Source organism: Thermobia domestica, chromosome 4 (genome assembly GCF_964235325.1).
Source record: "Thermobia domestica chromosome 4, izTheDome1.hap1.1, whole genome shotgun sequence".
NCBI lineage: Eukaryota > Metazoa > Arthropoda > Insecta > Zygentoma > Lepismatidae > Thermobia > Thermobia domestica.
In genome coordinates this window covers 69,693,302-69,716,233 of record NC_137457.1, presented here as the reverse complement: position 1 = coordinate 69,716,233, position 22,932 = coordinate 69,693,302, and the positions used below count along the sequence as shown (strand labels likewise).

General features: G+C 31.3%; 1 protein-coding gene across 2 annotated transcripts in view; it reads right to left on the bottom strand.

The window, feature by feature from the left end:
- The window catches only part of LOC145683317 (trypsin-1-like), a 632,151-nt gene that overhangs the window by 290,861 nt on the left and 318,358 nt on the right, over positions 1 to 22,932 (bottom strand). For both annotated transcript variants that reach the window (XM_081754670.1, XM_081754672.1), the window contains exon 5: positions 263 to 382. In XM_081754670.1, the coding sequence (XP_081610796.1) occupies positions 263 to 382 (120 nt within the window). The remainder of the gene's footprint in view (positions 1 to 262; positions 383 to 22,932) is intronic.

The following is a 22,932-nucleotide window of genomic DNA, read 5'->3' as shown; positions in this document are numbered from 1 at the left end:
GCAAGACTCTCTTTAGTTCAAATAGTTATAGGCCGCAATATAGAATTCAATCTGATATCTAAATCAATGACGTAAAAATAAATAAAATCAAAACGTTCTAGTGCTAAATCACCTCAATGTAGTCCAAAACTAACGTAGGCAGAGTGTTAGCTGATATAATTGTAAATAATTATTTTGTTATGAAAATGTATATGAATTACACTTCTAAAAGACATATTGCAAGTCATACGAGTTAACATAAAAACATATGAGTTATATTTACCGTCATATCTCCCCAACCGGTTACATATACGAAAGTCCCAGCCTCTAGTTCTTCTGCTTTTCTTCTACTAGGAAATTTTACAGGTTGTATGTTTTCGTTAAATTCCAAAGGTTCTGCTAACTGAAACATATTCAAGAATATAAATATTACCATTAAAAATAAACGTAATAGAGGAGGACGTTGGTTAGCACATAATGGACTCCCACAAAGCTACATGAAATTTATTATTTTCAGAGTCTTAAAACATCCGAGAATCAGATTTGAGATTTTAACAAGAACAAAATGTGTTCCGAAGAGTGAAAATTCATGATGGCCACCAGCTGCAACTTCTTTTACGTATAACATAACATTTCTTCAAAAATTTACAATATTTGTTTAGATTTAGAACAAAACGAAGAAACATCAGAAAAACACATGTTTCTCTTTCCTTTCAAATTCCCTGTTTGCTTACAGAGACACCACAGTTACTTGGAAGCAACATTTATTACCAAAATATTTTATAATGTATCCTCCGGCAACGTACGAAAATCTATGAGTATCACTTGATCACTTACGGAGAAAGAAAGTTATACGAAATAATGCAAATCTTGGCGAAACCCTAGAATTTACAAACAATTATATTTTATAACAAACAATTCTCTTATCTTTACTTTAAGACAATATGTATGTTGAAACATATTGAAATAATTAGTAGAAATGTTTTTGGAGAAATATAAATAATTATATAATGCTGTAAATGAACACTGAGACACTGTAGCATATGCACCTGATTTTGTATGAATAGAATAATATGTTTAGTCCTCATATATTATTTTAGTTTATCATCATATAAGAAAGGTGTAAAATTTCAAAGGGTTACAGAACACTCAACTGCAAATATTATTCTATAAATGGATTAATCAATATCATTGTAACATTAAAAATTCAATAGTTTACAAACATTTGAACTTACATATGTAAATAATACTTTACTGTTTAAATACTGAAATACTGGCAACTCAATTGTCAGTGAGACTAACGTATTGTTCTCTTATAAAAGAAGTACATTGATATTAGAAATATAATTTTAGTTGTTTGTATGCTATATGAAGAAACTGGTGTTTATTTTAAGATGCAATGCATTAGAAGAAAAAAAGCTTGTTTTCGAATATGATACAAAACTGAAAATATTTAATATTTTATTTTAAATTTTCTACAGACATTACCAACGTAAGTAAATGATGAACAGTTTGTCCATTGAACGGGAGCCGCTGAGATCGATACATTTTGTTTTGGCTACAATATGACGATTTTAAAACTCTTGTTTACTCAATTACTTTAAATGGAAAACAACATATAATCTTGTATGTAAAGTGCTCTGATTCAAAGGCGCACCCAAACTAGTGATCCATTGCTCCCTGAATATTTAACTGAACATTCCATGAACATTCCCTTAACTTTCCAAACTAAGAAAGATTTGAACACTTTATTATTATAATTATGGTTGTTGTAGGAGTGAAATGCGTACATACTCTAGAAATGATGATGCCACGTCACCTTTGTAGTCTTTATTTTCTTATAAAAGGAAGTTATTGTACTATTTTGCTGAAAATATAGGTGATATTATTTTAAAATTACGAATAATGTTATTGAAAGTAGAAATACTACTTCAATAATGTTTAGACACAGTGACTGTTAGTTCTGGATGCTCCTTCAAATTATCTCAAGGTGTTCATACCCTTATTTGGTATATGCTTTTTAAAAATAATAATTCTTAGAGACCTCGATACTTTGAGGTAAAGGATAAAATGTTTATGAAATGCATAGGAGGATACATCAGGAGAGCTTCTTATGAACATGACAACGCGAAATACTTATTCCGTTTTCTGTAGTAGAAGGACAGGTTTGTTCTGTTGTGAATAATTACCTTTGACTTGAAAATCAAACATAACCCTTTTATTAGGCAACCACTAGAAAACCTACCTATAAAAGATTGACACACAACGCAGACGCCTTTTAGTTTCTGGGAATAACTTTTGTATGGAAACAACTTGAAAACTTGTAGATCCACAGCGAGGTATAATCGAATAATGGAAAAAAAGTTTTATGCAGAATGATGTGTTATGTGGAAGAGCAGGACATCAATGTGACTCACTTGAAGAAGAAGATTTTTTAGGTTCATGATGCAAAACTAAGAAAACTTTGTGGACATCATTATTTTTTCTCTTGGTACTTCCATTTTCTACCACATTCATTCAATGGCTCTATTAGCCTCTCCTTTTACCTAAACGACTTCCTTCAGAGTAAGTAAGATAACATATTTCATAATTATACAGTATAACAGGCATGATTATCGTTGCATATATTTAAACCGTAACTTCCTCGATAGAAGTTACAACGACAAAAATTTTGAATTCAAAAATAATAGGAATTCCCTGCTTATAGCCGACATTTAAATTATTTCGTGAATATGATTTCGGTCCGTTAATAATTATGCTAGATAGTTAAGAGCATTCTACGAAATTAAGAGCAGCTATTCTTTCAAAATTGGATTAGTTTAGTCGTATATAACACGTCTTTAATTTGATCTTCCTTCCTCTCTTGCAATAGAATCATAACTACGCTATTATTATACCTTATAATTATCAATAAATAATGTACATTGAAGGTTTAGTTTAGTTTGCGATTTCTTTGGAAACAATAAAAAAAATATTACTTGGAGTGGATTGATTTTCCAGGGAGGAAATATGAGAATCCTGCGGAAGCTTGCTTAAATGCTGTGCGTCAACCATAATAACAACTTGACGGCCTAAGAGCAAACCATGGACCCATTACGCAGCAGAAGTTAAATATTTTTAAGGCACTAAAGAATATTTTATAATACTATTGGATAATCAATAACTGTTTGGTATTCTTATTATAGTATGTGATACACAGCTCACATGAATTTTATTTTGTTCTTTTCGGATTATTGTTTAAGATGGCAAGACTTATAGATTTGAAGAACTACCTATGGTCCACGTACAATAGTTTTAATATCACAGCTTTATTTAAAATACCAATACCAAAGCACACTTGCATTTAAAATACCAAAGCTATTAGATGGGTGTATAAGACCCTTGTCGGAATAAGTATTTTCGCTGTCTTCCAACTTGGAACTTTTTTAAAAAATGCAAAACTTTAAACACAATGAAGAAAATAAGAACATGCAGAGATGAACTAAACTTGGAAGCTCCCACCGTGCAAAAGAATTAAGAAAAGCAATATCTGTTCTCAAGCTGAGACTATCCAGGTTTTTAGATCGACAACCAAATATAATTATTATTTTTTATCAGATGGTAACTTCGTATCCTTATGCCAGTAGCTAAAACTTGGAAAGGGAACAAGGTAGTGTTTGTAAAATGTTATTGCATAGTTCATTCTCAGAACGTGTGAATTTGTGATGGACAAACAATTCCATGGGTGTGGACAAAACCATTTTCACGAATCATAAGATCACATAACTAACTTTGCTGCCTAGAACTATCTTTTGGTATCAAAATTAGAGATAAATGAACTTTCCAAAGACGAAATGTTTCTTTATCTGTACTTTTAATAACTATTTGAAATTTCATCTTACCTAGCATTCAACTTAAATTATTATAAACTAACAAACTAACTAGTTGCATTATAGGAGGGCGATAAACTCAAGGATGTAAGTTCTTTGTATTGATTCTTTGAACATAATTTGTGTGCTTGTGATTCAATTTATCTAACTTTAAATATTAGAGATTACCTTATACGACCATTCAATATTTATTATCCCTTATACATTGTCACTTGCATCATTTCACTATTGAAATGTTAGTAGAAAAAGTGCGTTATTTAACAATCTGAGCAGAAAATCTACTAGAAATATATCTGATATTTTTGATTATCACTATACGGAATGCTTCTATGCACGAAAAGATTGGTACATTGGTAAAGTGCAACCCTCTGGTACGCGGATCTTCGGTTCAATCCCAAACCATCACAGTTGTAATAGACAAAAATCTGTGGAATTTCTCTGGGTTATCCAGTTTCATACCACTTTCTTCATTTTAACATTTCACAATTATTCACTTTTCAACGTTACCCACTAGTACAAATGTACAAATATTCGACACAAAGTTTACTTAGTTAGTTTTGAATCATGAACATCAATAATTGTTGTTCTACCACTGAGTCACATTGTTCTCCTGCTCTTCCGTATACTACATCATTCTGCATAATACTTTATTCTTATATTCGACTATACCTCACTGTGGGGTCTACAATTTTTCAACATGTTTCCATACAATAGTTATTCCCAGAAAAAAAAAAGTCCGCATTCTGTGTCAATCTGTTATACGTAGGTTTCCTAGTGGTTCCTAACAAAAGGGCTGTGTTTGAGTTTCAAGTCCAAGGTAATTATTCACGACAGTACAAACTTGTCCCTTTACTATATAAAACGGAATAAGTATTTTACGTTATCATCTTCTTATAAAAGAGTGTTGCTCCTGTATACTCCTATGCATTTTATAAACATTTTATCCTTTACCTCGAAGTATTGAGCTCTCTAAGATTTATTTTTCTTAAAAAGCATATTTCAAGTAAGGGTCTGGACACCTTGAAATAATTTGTAGGGGTACCTAACACTAACAGTCACTGTGTTTAAGCAATATCGAAGTAGCATTTCTACTTTCAATGACGCGATACGTAATTTTAAAGTAATATCACCTATATTCTCAGCAAATTAGTACAGTAACTTCTTTTTATAAAAACATAAAGAATGCAAGGGAGTGCAACATCATATTTTCTACAGTATATCACGCATTTCTCTCCTACAACAACCATAATTCTCTTAAGAAAGTGTTAAAAACTTTGCTAGGTTAGAACGTTTTAGATGTTCTGGGTCCTTTGGATCCCTCGTTTGAGTGCGCTTTTGAATCAGAGCATTTTGCATACAAGATTATATGTTGTTTTTAATTTAAAGTAATTGAGTTAACAAGTGTTTTAAAATCCTCATATCGTAACCCAAACAAAATGTATCGACCTCAGCGACTCCCGTTAAATGGACAAACAGTTAGTCATCCACTTACGTTGTTAATATCTGTAGAAAATTTAAAATAAAGTATTAAATATTTTCAGTTTTCTATCATATACTTCAGTAACAAGTATTTTCTCTTCTAATGCATTTATATTAAAATAAACACCAGTTCCTTCATATAGCATACAAACAACGAAAATTATAGTTCTAATATCAATGTATTTGTTTTTAATAAAAAGAACAACACGTTACTCTCACTTACAATGCAGTTGCCAGTAATTCAGTATTTTAGCTACATAACCACTGACACATACATATAAGCACTGGCACAAGCTTAAGTACTTTAACTTTCAGATTACAATTAATACATAAAGCTGCCACAAACTCTCGAGTTATATGATCGTGATGTTTAACTTTATGATTTACTGGAGCACATTTCTCTTTACAGTAGAAGCAGGATTTAGATTCGTTGAGTTCTTCTCGCTGTTCAGGTATGAAAGTTAATTCGTTATCTATTATATACATGTTTGATATTTCTTCGGCCGTATGAACGTCTTAGCTGCATCTTTACGTCTAAACACAACTAAATTTGTTTTACTTCCTTCACATTTGAAAATATAATGACAGAGCCTAGATGGCATATGCAGTTGATATTTTTTTCGTATATGATACGCTTTCTGCATTATTTTCATCATATTCCATAACCTTATATTAAGCATTATTAAGCATTATTATTAAGCATAATAATTAAACATTTTAAATCAGAAATGGAATTTGCATCGTGTATAAGTAATTATGAAATTCAGCCTATATCTTCTCATGGTATTTCTATATTAACAGCTTCGAGAGTACAACAATCTCTCACATTTTTATGTAATTCATTTTGTGATTAAAAGATTACAACATCTATCACATATGTAATTTCGAGCTCTCCATTTAATTATTTGACTACTAACTAACCTACTTAGATCTTCAATCTAAAAATAGGGTATTATAGTTTCTTCTTTTATATATAATAGATTTACGTCAGTGTCTGTTTAGTTTTGATCATGATGTAAAACGTATATCATATATTCTTTGTTGTATTTGTAAGCGTGAATTGATATATCGAGTCTTTCAATTTTAGGAATGTTACTTGGTTTTACAGCACAATCAATATATTTTAATCTTTCTTCGGGGTCTTTAAAAACATGCCTGTACTTTGATAGTCGCTGTCGATTTTTTCAACCGGATATAGAGCACAGACAATTGAAATAAGACTCGTTTTTCATCTTTGTTCTTACATAACAATTTCTTTACACTAATAACAGATTTTTTCTTTTAATTTCATTTGTTAGTTCTATGTATGATGATTCTCCATGCACTGCATATTTATTAAATACTATCTCTATGTAGTTTATATTCATAAGAGCCCATAAAGAATCTCTAACTTTGAATTCGTTAATTCTTGTTCTTAATATTTCTTTAGCATCTGTTTTGAATTCTTTTTGATTGGTTGATTGGGATATCTCTTTGTTACTAGTGCTAAAGTAAAAGTTCAGAATTTCTTTTCTTTCTTATATTGACAGTCTTTCAAATGATTAGATTTTAACAAACCATGTTTCTGTGTGCTGTGTTCAGCATTTGTATTAAAGCCTTTCGATGTTGAAGTCATATATTGTTCTGGACAATCATGTTCTCTATAATCTGTTTTGAATCTCCATATTTTTAATTTTTATTTACACACTGAGTCTTCGAGGTTTACATTACTCGGCGGAGGTTCAGGTTTCACTCTTGGTTCTTCAATTACTCCTTCTTCAAACGGAAACTTAAAGCTTTCTTTCTATCTAATCTTTTATGTGTCAGTTCTCGAAAATGTCTTCTTTGAATGGGAATATTTCCTTAGGCTTTCTTTAAATACTTTTAAATCATCTTTATCTAGTTAGTAAATCAGTTCGACTATTCGCAGTCGGGAATAACCTTTTATATCCGTTTCTTTTTATCGAATATCCGTTTCTCTTTATATACACCCTTAACTCTACTACAGTATTTTTTACTAAAAATTTCACCTTCTGGTTTTGTCTTTTGCAAATTTTGATCTGATTTCATTTTTCTTATATTGTTCTTAAGACTGTCATTAATATGATCAATAAGTTCTACTTTCCTTAGTCACGAATAACCTCTTTTCCCATTCTCTTTACATATACTCATAACTCCACTACAGTATTTTTAACTAAAGATTGCATCTTCCTGTTTTGTTCTTGCAAATGTTGATCTGATTTAATTTTTTCTTAACACTACTCATCTTATTTATTATAGAGTGACTTCTATGAGATTATGAATTAAAGTCGTAAGTAATTACTTTCTAAATTATATACGTAAGAATGTATCTATGCTTGATTTCTCTATCGCTATCCCAATTTGAATGTAGTGTGTATATTTCTAATCCAGCTTTTTGTTTTCAATTTTAACTCTATTTCTTTTAACAATATTTTCTTTTCTTTTACCAATTTTTTATTTTTGTAGTGCGCATGCTATGTATTTAAGATATTCATGAATAAGTGTAAAATGTTTATTTGTTGTATCACAATGTTTCTCCACATTTATAATATAGAACATCTTTAAAAATGAAATTACCTATATTGTTTACAGAAAGTTGTAATAGAATATATCACTTGTTAAACAAGCATTTCCTCTTACACCTGTATTAAATGTCTGTGTTATTACTTAGAATATGATGTTCCAGATGAAAGAGTTAAATTTGATATTCCTGATTTAATTAATTTCTCATTGATGTTCATATGTTAGATCATTGATAAATACTGTTAAGGAAAATATCGAACTCTTTATACAAATATTATTGAGAAGCATGTTTCGAATTTATCTGATGAAATATTAGATACACTAACAGATCGGCAATGGTCTTACATGCGTTTTACGGGAAATGTTACAAAAGATGTTATAGGTAAATATAAAGATAAAATAAATTAGAAAGAGTTGTCATACAGAGGTTGTCAGAAGATTTTATACTTAAATTCAAGGTTAAAATTATTTGGGAAGACTTAACGTACAATGACTTATCAAAAGATTCCATAAGAGTGTTTGCAGATAGAGTTAACTGCTTGACTATAACATCTAAGGACTTAACAGAAAATTTCATAAGAGAAAAAATGAAATGAAATCTTTGAGTTTAACGTCCAACGGTTATGCCGGTTAGGCGAAAGGAGACGGTGATGAGTAATGAATGAAATGGTGGAATAAAGGAAGGGGAGGAAACGGGAGAACCCCCGAGAAAACGCTCGCACACGGTGTTTGTCCACCAAAATTTCAATTCGCGGGGGTTGGGATCGAACCCGGGACCCCAAGCACCAGAAGTGAACGCTCTACCACTGAGCCACTGTGGCCCCAAATTGCATAAGAGAGTTTGCTGATAAGGTTGAATGGGGGACTATATCAAACAGGAAATTATCTGAAGATTTTTTTTGAAAAATTTTAGCTCATGTTCATATTTATAAGATTTCGCCAGAGAGTTTGCTGATAAACTTAAATGGGATTATATATCATGGTTTCAAACTTTATCTGAGAACTGTATAAGATATTATGGTGATAGAGTATGCTGGATAGAGATTTCACTGAGACAACCTTTAACAAAATCTTTTCTTTTAGAATTTAAAGATAAAATTCCTGTCGACTTTCTATTTACGTGTGTTTAGCTACTATTTCGAATAGAGATGCCACATCAAATTGCATCCGATGATCCGAAACCTCCAGAACCTTTTTTGCTCTCGTTATCAAATTTTGTATTTACTTCAATTGTTAATGATTCATGTTTTTTTAAACTAACTGAGCAATACCCTGAGATCTTTAAGAATAGTTTCCCACAATGAAATAACTTTAAAAATCTAAGAATTTCGTTAGCCCCAAATAGCTCGCAAATAGACCATATTATTGACGTTCTTTTCTTAATTACCACCACAACTTCTCCTTGATATCCACTATCTATATCACCTCAAGTTTTAAGTAAATGTATATGACCAGGTTTTATTTTTACTGTTTCAGATGGATAGAGATCATAGCCGGCAGACCACAAGTCTAGTATTACCATAAGTCACGGGACTATACTATTTTGATTCAATAAAAGAACTTTGGAAGAAATTTTGCAATATTCACTTCTATGAGATAATTCGGGAAAGATTTCATTTTTGTTAGCTTATATATAAAAATGAAATGATTTATATTATTACATACAGAAGAACTGTAATCGAATATGATAGATGTTAAAAAATTATCTCTTAAATTTGTATTTGATCGTGTGTGTTATATTTTAGAAGATAATTTTATGTTGATGATGATCCACATGATGATCTAGATGTTGATGATGACACATATGATGATATAGATCTTGATGATGACTCATCACATGATTAATATTATGCTAAAGTATGATACCAAATATGATTATATATTTAACTGATGATGTAGCTGTTGATCAAAGGACTCATTTACGTATTGAAACCGTTATGACTGGTTTTAAAATAAAGGTAATATTCAATGGATAACCAGAAACTAAGAAGATTTTGAGCTGTTGTTTTCCTAATAATAGTTTATTTGTTCTTGAGAGTTTTTTGGTTTTCTTACTAATGTTTAAGTCTCTTTTGACCATATTAAATCAACTTCGTAAGTTCAAGTATCCTTTCTCCCTATCTATCCAAATATTACTTTTTTAATATTTTTAACAGCCGGAATTGTGGCTCTGGAAACATGTGCCATTAGCCTTTATTTTCTAGCCAATAATCAAATCTCTTACCACCATCTTCACATAACTTAGTAGCGTTGATGTACCAATGATTTACCTTTAATCTGTTAATGATCTCTTTACCAATGATCAATTTAGAATCACCAAATAAACCATGCCAAAAATTACCTTTAATCTGTTCGTAGCAAATACCGTTTAAACTGTGCGTTATCCATACTACGCATATTTCGAATGAAGAAAATAGTTTGGTTAATTTCTAAGAGTCTCGCTCTTAGAAGGGGCACCTGATAATTCGAAATAACACGTTTAGTAAGTATGTTGATTTTTGAAGTGGCCGGCTATTAGAGCGGTTGTCGGAATCTCGGTCATAGCTTTTTTCATCATAAGCTCTTAAGAATGCAAATGAAAAAATCTCTTAATTATTTCCATTCTCGTTTTTCTGACGCTAGAAATATATGCTACCACCGAATCTTAGAAACCTTTTATGAGTAATACCCATCAAAATACAAATCATACTAAACTTAAACTACAACATTATCTTTCCTATTATTATGAGAATCATCAAACCCTAGCAATCTGACAAACACTTTACTACCTTTCTTTCGTAAAACTCTTTAAACAAGATATTCATCTTTGTATTTAGTTTTTAATAAATCTTGGTGATACAGCCTTCCTTGTTCTTCATCGTTATCTAAACATTTTATTCTGTATGTTGGTGGATTGGATGTAATAAACTCCTTAATAACAAATACATCTGTTGACCAGTTAGGCATATTTTCTTTCTCAAACACACTTTTAGATTTACTTATTCGAATCATTAATTTTATATTTAGTTTTAACACACTTATATTCTTTCTTATACAAGTCCTCTAATATTTTTGCTCATTATTTTTATTAGCTTCTACAAGGTTTATACCAATTTTTCTATGTGCTTTACTATTATATTCGCTAACTAATGTTGCTAATATCTCTGTAATTTTATAATTTCCTTGCGTAGTAAATATCTTCCACAAGTTTTTTTTTAATAGTTCTGTTGAAGCGTTCTATGATGGAAGGTTTTTACCATTACAAGTTGGTTAATGGACAACACTACACTTCTTCAAAAACTCTTTAAAAGCTTTGTTTTAAAATTTTTCCCTGGTCAGTGTGTAAGTTACTAGGTTTTCTAATTTTTAATACTGATTCAAACGCTTCTGTAATATTCTTTCCATTCTTATCTTTAACACGAACAGCCAATGGATATGTAGAGAACACATCATTAATTCTTATTAAATACTTATAGTGTTTGGTTAATTTTGAAACATTTTTTTTTATATCCGACGCTCTATTTGTACTAGAGCAGCTTGCCAATTATCATCAATACGTTTTACAACAAAGCTTAGGATAATTTTTCTAGTGGGCTTGTGAATTTCTTTTATAAAGTCTTCTCTAATACCTTTATCTTCTATTCAACCTTTCTTTTTAAAGATTTGAGTTTTTTTTAAATACCACATACACTACATAATCCCTTTTAATATATCTTCCGTTCTTTCTTTGCTCTTTTCTAATGTATCTTTCCTTTCGTCTGATGATTTCTTACACTTAGCAAGATACATACCGTTCATTGTATCGAAAATGATTAAAGTTTTTTTTCTTTGTACATAATAACAAATAGCAATTTTCCTTCTTCCATGGCAGCGTTGTATTTTTGTTTAATCGTAATTATGTTAACTTCGCTAAAGCTAAAAGTTTTATTTTGAACCAAATGATCATAACCTAAATATAAATTTAGATGGGGTTTATCAGGATATGATTAAAATTGCATTAGTTAACAATTAGAGGGAAATTTGTACTATCTATTGTATTAGATAGGTTGAATATTCTGAAAATTGGACCTTTAACACTTTTACTTCTCACTTAACAGCATAAACGTGTAGTTTATTTCTTCATAATGACCATATTTCCTTCTTTGTTTGATGTTTTGAAGTCTGTAACAGATTTACCGAACACTGACTTAATTTGACGTAAAGCTACAGCATCAGATTCTGCAATTGTATCACGTAAAAGCTTTTATTGTCTACTTCTTGTCTATAAATATCAGTTATCCGAATATTTAGTTTTGTTAATTGTGATCGTATATTTGATTCATCTTTCTTTAAGTATGTGCCTTGTAATGTTTTAGTACATCTTCAAACTTCTTTCTATTACTTCTCAATTGATTATTTTTAGCCCAAAGTTATTGGTTGACCAATACCATGCTCTGTTGTAACATTTTTATTTTTGATTTAAACACATGATTCATTATTTGTTTTAAAGTTTTTCTGAAGTTGATTTTTAAAAGATTCACGACTTACGTAGTCCTGCTTAAATTGTTTCGGTTATGCATTTATCATATCCTTCTCCTTTAACAAAATTATGTAGTAGCTCCTCAATAATGTTAACTTCACTTTTCTTACTTAAAGTATTACAAACGATCTCCGTTATTTATTACATAGATAATGGTAAATAACAATCTAACATCTCAAAATATGTTTTCAATACAATGCCAGTCTTTTTGTCCTTTAAAACTCAATATCATTATCTATATTGTATTGTATTAATAGCCAATACAAATTATACGCTTCCAATTTATAAGGGCGCTTCGTTTACCATAATAAAGTGCGCAAAATGTGTAATTTAATTCTTAAAATTCATCCATAGAAAACATCTATAAAGGCGCTTCGCTTACCATAATAAAGTTCGCAAAAGGTGTAATATAATTTTTCAAACTCATACTCTATCTATCACATTGGTCTGTAAAGGCAAAATGTACTAAAACTATGTTCACAATTTGAGTATTTGTTTCTCTAGTATTTTAAATACATCTTGCACTGATGTATTACTAATCGTTATTGATGTTTCGGTATACTTTTAAATTCTTCGCCTAATATCGTAAACGAGATAAAAGTAACTTAAATATTTTTGAAGTTTTATACCATATTTTTCACATTCCACCACTATAATAAGAATTTTTTCTATCATCTATTTACTTGTACCCATGATGATTATCTATGAATTCGCTATTCAAATCTTCTAAGGTAATTATTGGATATCACTTCTCTAACTCTTGATATGAATATAAGAACTTCGAAATAAACATTTCACATAAATCGCGAACGTGATATATACTATCTTTATCATGTAGATCTATTTTACTAACATATCAACAATACTTAAAATAATTATAAAAATCATAACAACTAAGTTCATGCTCATGTGTCTTAAAAGAATCTTTAATTCTATTTGTATAACTTACATATTTACTTTAAACAAACTTTAATGACGATATTCATAAAAGACGTGATACTGAGTCAAGCATTATATCTTTCATTGTGTCTTTCTTTCCGTTCTCTTTCCTCCGAATAATTTCAAACTACACTTTCTTTAATGTTGTCCAACAATATGAGCGTTGTACATTTCGTTACTATTGGGCGGTATACTAATATTAAAAAAAATCTTGGAAGAATTTAATAATATCCTTATATACACCCTGTTTCTTAAAGAATATACCAATTAACAAGACTTATTTTGTCCAAACAATCGATCGTTGTGCCTCGTCTCGGCTATTGGAGAAACGAATACATAGTATAGTTTATAATAATAACCCCTAGATGTCAGTTGCATTCTGTTTTGCTTGGTAACCGTCATGAGTTTAAAATGGCTACTCCGCAGCAGAAACCAATTTTTGTTCTTGAGTTTACAACGTGCAATTCCGTGATTTCATTGCAAAATCGTTTCTGGTTAAGCCATAAAATTGATCCTCCGAATGGGTGGAACATTCGCAGATTGTATCAATAGTTTGTAGATACAGGATGTGTATGTAAAGGAAAGAGTCCTTGCTGCGCTCGTGTTTCTGAATAAAATGTTGCACGAATTCAAACCGCTTTCCAACGTAGTCCGTCAAAATCAACTCGTCGTGCCAGTCGGGAGTTACTACTGCCAACAACAAAAATTTGACATGTTTTGAGACTTCTGTTGGTTATGAAGCCGTATAAGTTACAGCTGTTACTCGTTATAATGCTGTATAAGTTACGTGTGGTATTTTCTAACGAGCTTATGGATGCTATTGACAATGATAACACTTTTGCAAGACGCACCGTGTTCAGTCATGAAGCGACTTTCTGTGTTAGTGGTCAGGTAAACAAACAAAATGTTCTAATTTGGGGCCTACTGCACCCGCATGGATTCATTTAACATGTTCGAGATTCGCCAAAAGTCAATGTATTTTGTGCGATATCCCGATCATCTGTTTACTTATCATTCTTCTGTAATGGAAAAACCGTTAACGTTCAGCAGTATCTCGCTATTTTACAAAACAGGTTGTTTCCAAGCCTGCATGAAGAGAACTTCATTTTTCAACAAGACTGGTCAACCCCTCGCTGGGGTCGCCAAATGTGTGAATTCCTGAATAAGACTCTACTGAACCGTTCGATTGGTCGTCTAGGAGCAGGAGACTTAGCATGTCTCCCATCACCTCCAGGGTCACCGGATTTGCCACAGTGTAAAGACCTATTTACATGCATTGCTATTGTCTACCCTGTAGTTGAATGTGTTGCCTTTTCCATGTACTGTTTTTGTCTGCGCTGTATTTGCATAGGCTGTTTTCGTCAATGCGCTGTTCTTGTCGGCGCTGCATTATCATGCGCTGTTTTGTCCATGCGCTTTTCTTGTCTTTGCGTTGTTTTTGTACACGCTGGAATTACATGGGCTGTATTCATTCAACGATATTATTGTTTGCGCGCTTTTGACCTAGAACATTTTTTTACCTTTACGGCCCTCTGGACCCCATCTCTGTTGTTCCAGCGATGTGAGAAAATCTGATAAATACTACTCACTGGACTGAATGTTTGTGCAAGATTTAAATCTTCTCGGATCGAAACTAAGTACCGTCAAAAAATAATAAAAGTTCGCATTACGTAAAAATATTTTTCAAAGTTATGACGTCAACATCCCTATGTCTCAATGCAGAAGGGCGTGAAACCATAGGTAACGTTTTCTACAATGCCTCTACAATGCCGAAGTAGAAAGCTTTTTGGTACCTCTTAGTCAAATAGTGAAGACACTACTTCAGTACCTAAAAATAGGTATTTGAACTGAAACGGGTTAAGCGTAAACATCCTCCACAAGAGGGTAATATGTGTTAAAATAGGTTGCGTGTTACCCATGAAGTGGAATGGTAATTTTTTTCGCGTAATACTTTATGTATTAAACGCGCTTAAATAAAGATTACATTTGTAAATATGTTATCTTTGTTTCTATTTCTAATAGCTAGTTTGCTTATTAGTTGTCTCGACGCCTTGAGTTTTAAGGAAAATTAATTATTGAGGCGGATATTTAAATGTACGTAAATGTACAATGTACGTAAATCATTTGTGTAGAGTTCCACATTGGTGAGCAAGGATTTCAGCTATATTTTCTGTAGTGTACTGTAATACGGTGATTTAATTTAATAACGACTAGCTGTGAATGCGGGTGCATATTATTTAGCATCTATTTAGGATATTGCAGGTCTGGTAAGGCACTGATAGTTACGAACTATTTATTTGCATTGATTTTGCGAAAGTTATTTTCTATTGTTCTACAAAATGAGATAATGTTGTTGTAGTTCAACTATAACCAAGTTGTGAAAAAAAACGCAATTGTTTTTAGCGATTCATATGGAAGTATTCTAGAATCTCCACATTTGATACCTTATGAATAAATCAGTTAAGGTTTAAAAAATATCACAAAAATTAAACACCAATTTTCAAATTTTGATTTACGCACGTAAGCTCATCCTGGATGAACTACAGATTTTCTGAACTGAAGCTAATGTTTAGTTTCAAAACTGCTATTTATAAATGTTCGAAACCATGAATTGTGCATCTAGACATTACCAAACAGTATTCAACTTTAGTCATAATCCTTGTTAGTTTTAGCATTCAGCTTTAATAAGATAAAATCGCCATATTACAAAATAGTACATTACACCTGAAATCCTGAATCAGCTATGAAATACTCAAATGATTTATATGTATTGTCCTCCATATAAATGGCCCGCCTAAAAAATTATCTTTCCAAATCTCATGTCATTGAGACAAATAAGAAGCAAGGAATGAATACAAACAAACAACAATCATTTAGAATAATTGTATGCAATTCTTACTACAAAAGATTTTAGAATTGTTTTTAATATGTATTTAGATTTATTTGCATTATTTAATTTCAAATACGTACATTTCTTTTCCTTTTTATTCTTTTCTGTCTTCGTTTAATACGTGAACTCTTAACTAAAAGCTAGATGAAAAACTCGTTATATAAACTGTTGTATTTACTTATACAATATATCTACAACTATTGTCCATTCTGTCTAAATGAGGATTACGTATTTCAGACAACTACTGAAGTTCCAAATGAAGAAAATAATCCTACTTATGTAGGAAACCCAATCTACATTGGATCCCCATCTGATAGCTCAGGGTGAACTAAATGACATCGTACGGGATTTAAAACTCTCCAAGATACAGACAGAACTTCTTGCTTCTAGTGTTAGACGCTGGAATCTGCTCTATCGTGACACTAAAATTTATATTTTTCGTAACCGTCATACAGAGTTTCAAAACTACTGTTTTCAAGAAAATGATTTAGTGTAGTAATGTCTGTACTGTGGTGGATACACTCGAACATGCACATATAAGTACAGAGAGGAAAGTGTTTATTGACTCTTCCAAAAGTAGTTTGACGGCTGTCCTTTTGCACAATGGCAACAAATTTGTTTCAGTATTTTTGGCTTATGCAACTAATATGAAGTAAATCTTTGAAAACATCAGAATAGTGTTAGAAAGAATTCAGTATGAGAAATGCAATTGGACCCTTTGCAGTCGTTTAAAAGTTATTTCTTTGTTAATGGTTTTGCAGCTTGGTTATACGAAATATTTTTGTTTCCTCTGCGAATGAGACAGCAGGAACAAAGCGGAACATTACATCAAGAAAGAATGGTCAAAGCGTGTATTAACTCTTGGAGAGAAGAATGTTGTTTACTCCTCACTGGTGAGTCCATATAGGATAATTCTACCTCCTCTTCACATAAAGTTGGGGCTCTTCAAAAAATTTGTTAAGGCAATGGACAAAAGTAATGCAGGGTTTTGTTACTTCAAGGAAAACATTACTCGGGTTAGTGACGCTAAAATCAAGGGAGGAATTTTTGTAGGCCCCCAAATAAGATCTTTGATTCATGAACAAAAAATTGAGGATGTCTTAACTCCGGTTAGGAAACCAGCTTAGTGCTCATTTAAATGTTTAACAGAGAATTATTTAGAAAACCAGAAAGCCCCAAATTACCGTGAAATTGTGAGTGATTTCCTGCAATCATTCAAAAAATGTGTTGCTGCATGTCCTTTAAAGTTTGGTTTCTAGACTCCCACCTAAATTTCTTTCCTGAAAACCTTGGTGCTGTTAGTCATGAACATGGGGAACGTTTTCAGGACATTTCCAACATAGAGAAGAGATACTAGGGACAGTGGAGTTCACAAATACTAGCTGATTACTGTTGGATGGATACTCAGAACAGATTTTCCAGAGGTCAAACCCAGAAGAAAGTCAAACAACTAAAACAGTTTAGTTAGGGTAAGTAAGGGTTCCCTTATTAGGAAATACCACTAACTTCTTTTCTATTATTTTTTAAGTAGACATAAAATGGTGACACGGTGTATACATCGTAGACAATATATGTTTTATTTCAAACCCAATGAGGCATAAACTGTGCTAATATTGTAATTTTCGTGGAAGTTATATGCGATTGTATCTGTAGTAATGAGTATGGTAAAATGAACAGCACACACACACTATTTATATATATTTAAATGTTTATTTCCCTAGAAAGAATTACGTGATTCTTATGAAACTTAGAGGACTTACTAAGTACAAATCAGCATGGCATACAGTATAATATATTTGTTTATATACCTAAGGTACCGGAGCTACTGGTATGAAAATGTTAAAAAGAAGAGGAAGATTTGAGGGGAAATTTCCCGATAATCCCTCTGTCACGGGAAAACTGAGGGCAATGGAGGAAAACTGATTGCAAATTCAAATTCTACGTGGGAAGTTCTATTAGAATGAGATATTTTCTTCCGTGAGCAAGGGATATAACTCTATTGATATTGGTCGTATTACTGCATAAATAGCATAGATAGTGGAGCGGCATCACATTTTGACAGCTTATGTAATAGGTTTCTCTATACTTATGAGGATTTCTACCCTTCTTAGCAGTGTATGCTTTAAGACATGTTGTACACATTGTCAACTGCGAAAACAAATCCATTTTTGAATTATACCACATACATTCGTTACCATAAAACACCTGTTACAATTCAACAATTTCATTTTTCACAATTCAATACTTCCTCTGCTTTGTACAAGTAGGATTTTTCTCGCATTTAGGATATAATGCCTTACAGTTTTTTCTTTTTTATTATATTTTATGACATGTATCGCAATAGTACAAATAACTAAATCTGGCTGATAAACTAGTGATTATTTTATTGATTATAGTGATTATTTATGAGTAGTAGATTAATTTACTTTTCACCGCCCAAGCAATCGAAAAATGTTTTCTTCCCCGCCAAATCATCGCACACAGTAATGTTACAATGACATGTATATTTCGAATTAATTTCAATTCTGGTATCCCACCATCATTCCTTAAATTAACACCAGCACACTTACTCAATTATTTTGTTTCTAAAGATATAGTTCTTTTTTCGGATAATGAGTTTTACATGAATGTTTTCATCCTTATTATCAATCAGGCCTTTAGCAAATAGCAGGGCATTGGCAAGGCATCTGCTATCTATATTCTTAATAATGACTATACCGTTGTACTTTTTCGCCCTTACTAGCATTCGCTGCTTCTCGAAATGAATACCAAACGGATCTATGTCAGTTTTCTGATTCCATAAAGTCAGCCCATCCTGATGATGGGAATCTACTTTGGACATGAAAATATTTAATAGCTCAGCAATTCCACTTTGCAACCAAGTAAGTTGCAGGTTGAGTGTGAGTTTGATGCAAGTTGAGCGGTTATTATTGTACTGTTTATTCGGAATTTTTTGTACTTTATATATATTTTCTTAATAATTGAAATTTCGCTAGAATTCTCCAGTTTTCTAATTAAACACTATTACTTATAGTACTATAGTATATGAAACACAACTATATTATTCTAACATATAACAAATATTTTTCTTTTCTTATTATTAGCGAGATCTTAAAAACAATATGTTACGTATTTCCGTTGTTTGATGTTTTCACTATAATTCGGTCTGTTACCACTATAGAACACCAAAAAGTGTTTTTTACTAATAACGTATTGTTCCTAACGTTTACTGATATTTTCTGGTGATATTTTCTAAACGTGTAAATTGAGAAGAATGTTAATTAATTTACTTAATACATAAATATGTTTTCTAAAAATACAATACACATAAACTACAAGATCTTCGTCAAAAAATAATTATATTCGTAATCAGCATTCGAAAACCTCTAGATATCGTTTCATGAAAATTGGTTGCAATTGACATAAAAGGTCATACCCACATATACTATAAAAGTCTAGGTCAAAACAAATACAATATTCGTAAGTTATAAGTAAACCACGTTTCATGCAAATCGTCCAAAAATTGACAAAAAACGGCTTATCCCACATAAGCTACAAGATCTATGTCAAAATAAATATCATATTCGTAATCACCATGTTCTGAATCATCTAGATACAAAGTTTTATTCAAATCGATTGGATTTATTTATTTGTATCCTCAACAAAGTATAAAGATAAACTGACAGAAGTTTAACATTTATTGTTTATGTAAAGTTAACCTGTAAGAATAATGGTAATAACTACGTTTAAGTAGGTACATATATAAATCCATAATAACAGAACAAGGCAAGTGTACAAATAAGCCATGAATCATAGGACTTCCAAACTAGGATACACACTTTTATGTCAATTTTGGACGATTTGCATGAAACTTGGTATACATTGGTTTTTGGCATGTTGATTACGAATATGATATTTGTTTTGATCTAAATCTTGTAGTATATGTAGTATACGCTATTTTAAGTCAATTTAAATCTATCTGCATGAAACTTGGTAGGCAGGGGTTTACACTATTCTGATTACAAATATGATATTTACTTTGACGTAGATCTTGACAAATATGATATTTACTTTGTCGTAGTTTAAGTGGGGTATGCCTTTTTATATCAATTTCAAACGATTTGAATGAAACTTGTTATCATGAGATTTTTAAACATGCTGATTACGAATATTATATTTGTTTTGACCTAGAGTTTATAGTTTATGGTGGATACGTTTTTTATGTCGAATGAGTAGTGAACTTAGAAATGGCATTACATTCAAGATTCTTTACTTTTCGTATGTTAGGGTTAAATTAGAATATGCGTCAGTTATCTGGAAGACACACTTAAAATCTGAATACCAGAAAATTCAGCAATTACAAAATAAATTCTCGAGATATTTTACCAACAAAAAGACCTTCTTTTATCTGAAATTTGAGCACTACACCAATCTTATTGATCATAATAAATTCAGGACTTCAAAACACAGGAGCACACTAAATGACTTTACTTTTCTCTTTCGACTTCTCCATAGTAAAATTTATTATCCAGCACTGTTATAAAATCTATTTATTCAAGCCCCGTCCCACAAAACGCGTGCAAAAATAATAACACAATCTTTTTGCGGAAAACAAGATCAAATATACCCTGAATGTCACCTACTTGGAGAATTAGAGCTGTTCACTATGCAATAAGTAAAGGGAATGTCTTTTCTGATATATTTAGTAACATATATATATATATATATATATATATATATATATATATATATATATATATATATATATATATATATATATACTCGTAATCTGCATATTACAAAATCCCTGTATACAAAGTTTCATCTAAAATCGTTTAAACTTTGTATGAAATAGCGTATTTGCCACAAACTACGATATGGAACTTGGATAAAAACACTAAGGTAAATTTATTTTTCTTCTTCTTATGCTTCTGCTGCTACTGTTAGATCTTCTTGTTTTTCCGTCACTAATAACTCTTATTCTTCTTCCTCTGAGACTACTTCTTCTTCTTTTCTTCTGTCACTGCTAGTTCGTAAAATATTATTCTACACCTGCTGCTGCTGCTTTGACTACTCCGCTGGGCGTGGATTCAAGGTGTTTTTTTTTACTAGATTAGACCGTCCAAGAGGTACACCCTTTCCTCTGGAAGGGCATGAAGGGAAAAGCAATGGGATATTTGGTAGGAATTTTTAATGATTATTAAGGGTTTCATATAACTGTTTGTACAAAAAATATATGCGGGAGTTAATTATTAAAAACTATTTTATTAATTTCCTTTGCAATTTAATAAACAATATCTAAAAAATTATATTTTTTAAAAAATATTGCAATATAATATAGTTAAAACAATACCGCAATAACTATAAATACAAGAATATGTTATGTTAAATATTGTTAGAAAAATAACTTACTCTTTTACAAAAAAATCCATATAAAAATAGCGACTTCAATATTGTAAGTTCTAAGTTTTCAATGTTAGCAAGTCATAAAAATGCACCTAGGTATCATAAGCGACTTCAATATTGTCAGTTCTAAGTTTTCAATGTTAGCAAGTCATAAAAATGCACCTAGGTATCATAAATGCACCTAGGTTTATTATCATACCTGATCAAATCTCTTTTATGTTAAATAAGTTTTAATATGTGTTTATAGTCTTAAATAATATGTGCTTTGTTAAATAGGGGTTGAAAAAATTACTATATGTGATCAAACCTGTGCTATGTTATATAAGGTTGGAAAAATGTACTGGGATAAGGATTTTTCTCCTCTGTATACTCAATGATGATATGCAAATCAGGATTTTTCTGTTGTACACTCAAAAGCGAATCAACTTGAATCAACCTGAATCAACTTGAACGATGTTTTTCTAACATTTTTCCTACAACTATATTGCTTGCCTGATTTGTCACTAAATAATGACAGTCTTAAGTTTCTTGAAAAGGTGATAATAAAAAATAATTGTTTTTTCATCGGTTACATTTTTTCTCAGTTTAACTCCACTATTGTTCATGTCATCGGTAGGGGTTCAAAAGTGTCCTCGTAAAGTTTTAATATTTCAACATGATAATAATTGTAAAAGTGTGCTTTGTTAATTAGGGTTTGAAAATATGTTCATTGTATTAGATAATTTCTGCTATGTTAAAATAGGGGTTATAAAAGGAAACGAGTACACCCTCTTTATTCTGTGTTATGTTACACACGAGTGATGGTAAAATATGCGCTCATAGTTTTCTGCAATCTGTGCTATGTGAAAATATGAGTTGAAAAATATGGTCGAAAAAGGAGCGATTATATCCCTTAAAATGGGGTCGTAAAAACGAGTGTTCGGGGTGTTCGATTTTATATAGCTGTGCGATATGATAGATACCACGTATCGTACGACGCTACAAAATCGAATCCCTGCTATCAGGAGGCCGTGGAAAAAGGCGATTTTTCACCTACCGGGATTCAGGTTTCCCACATCTACTTAGGAAAATATTACCACCATTAAGCTCTGTGGTATAAAGGCGTCTTTCGTAATGTCAGTGGACCTTTTGAAGCTAAAACTGTATGGTATCAATTTATAACGTAACATTTGACTTTGTCTTTGAAGTAACCAGCACCCGACAGCGAGGTATAAATTTCCTTGAAAAATGTTACCCGACATCGAAGTTTCGGATATAAAGCAATTCTGGAGTAAGTGAATACATATGCCAAGAACTCGAAATATTATCAATTTATAATGTAATATTTCAATTGATCTTTGAGGTAACCA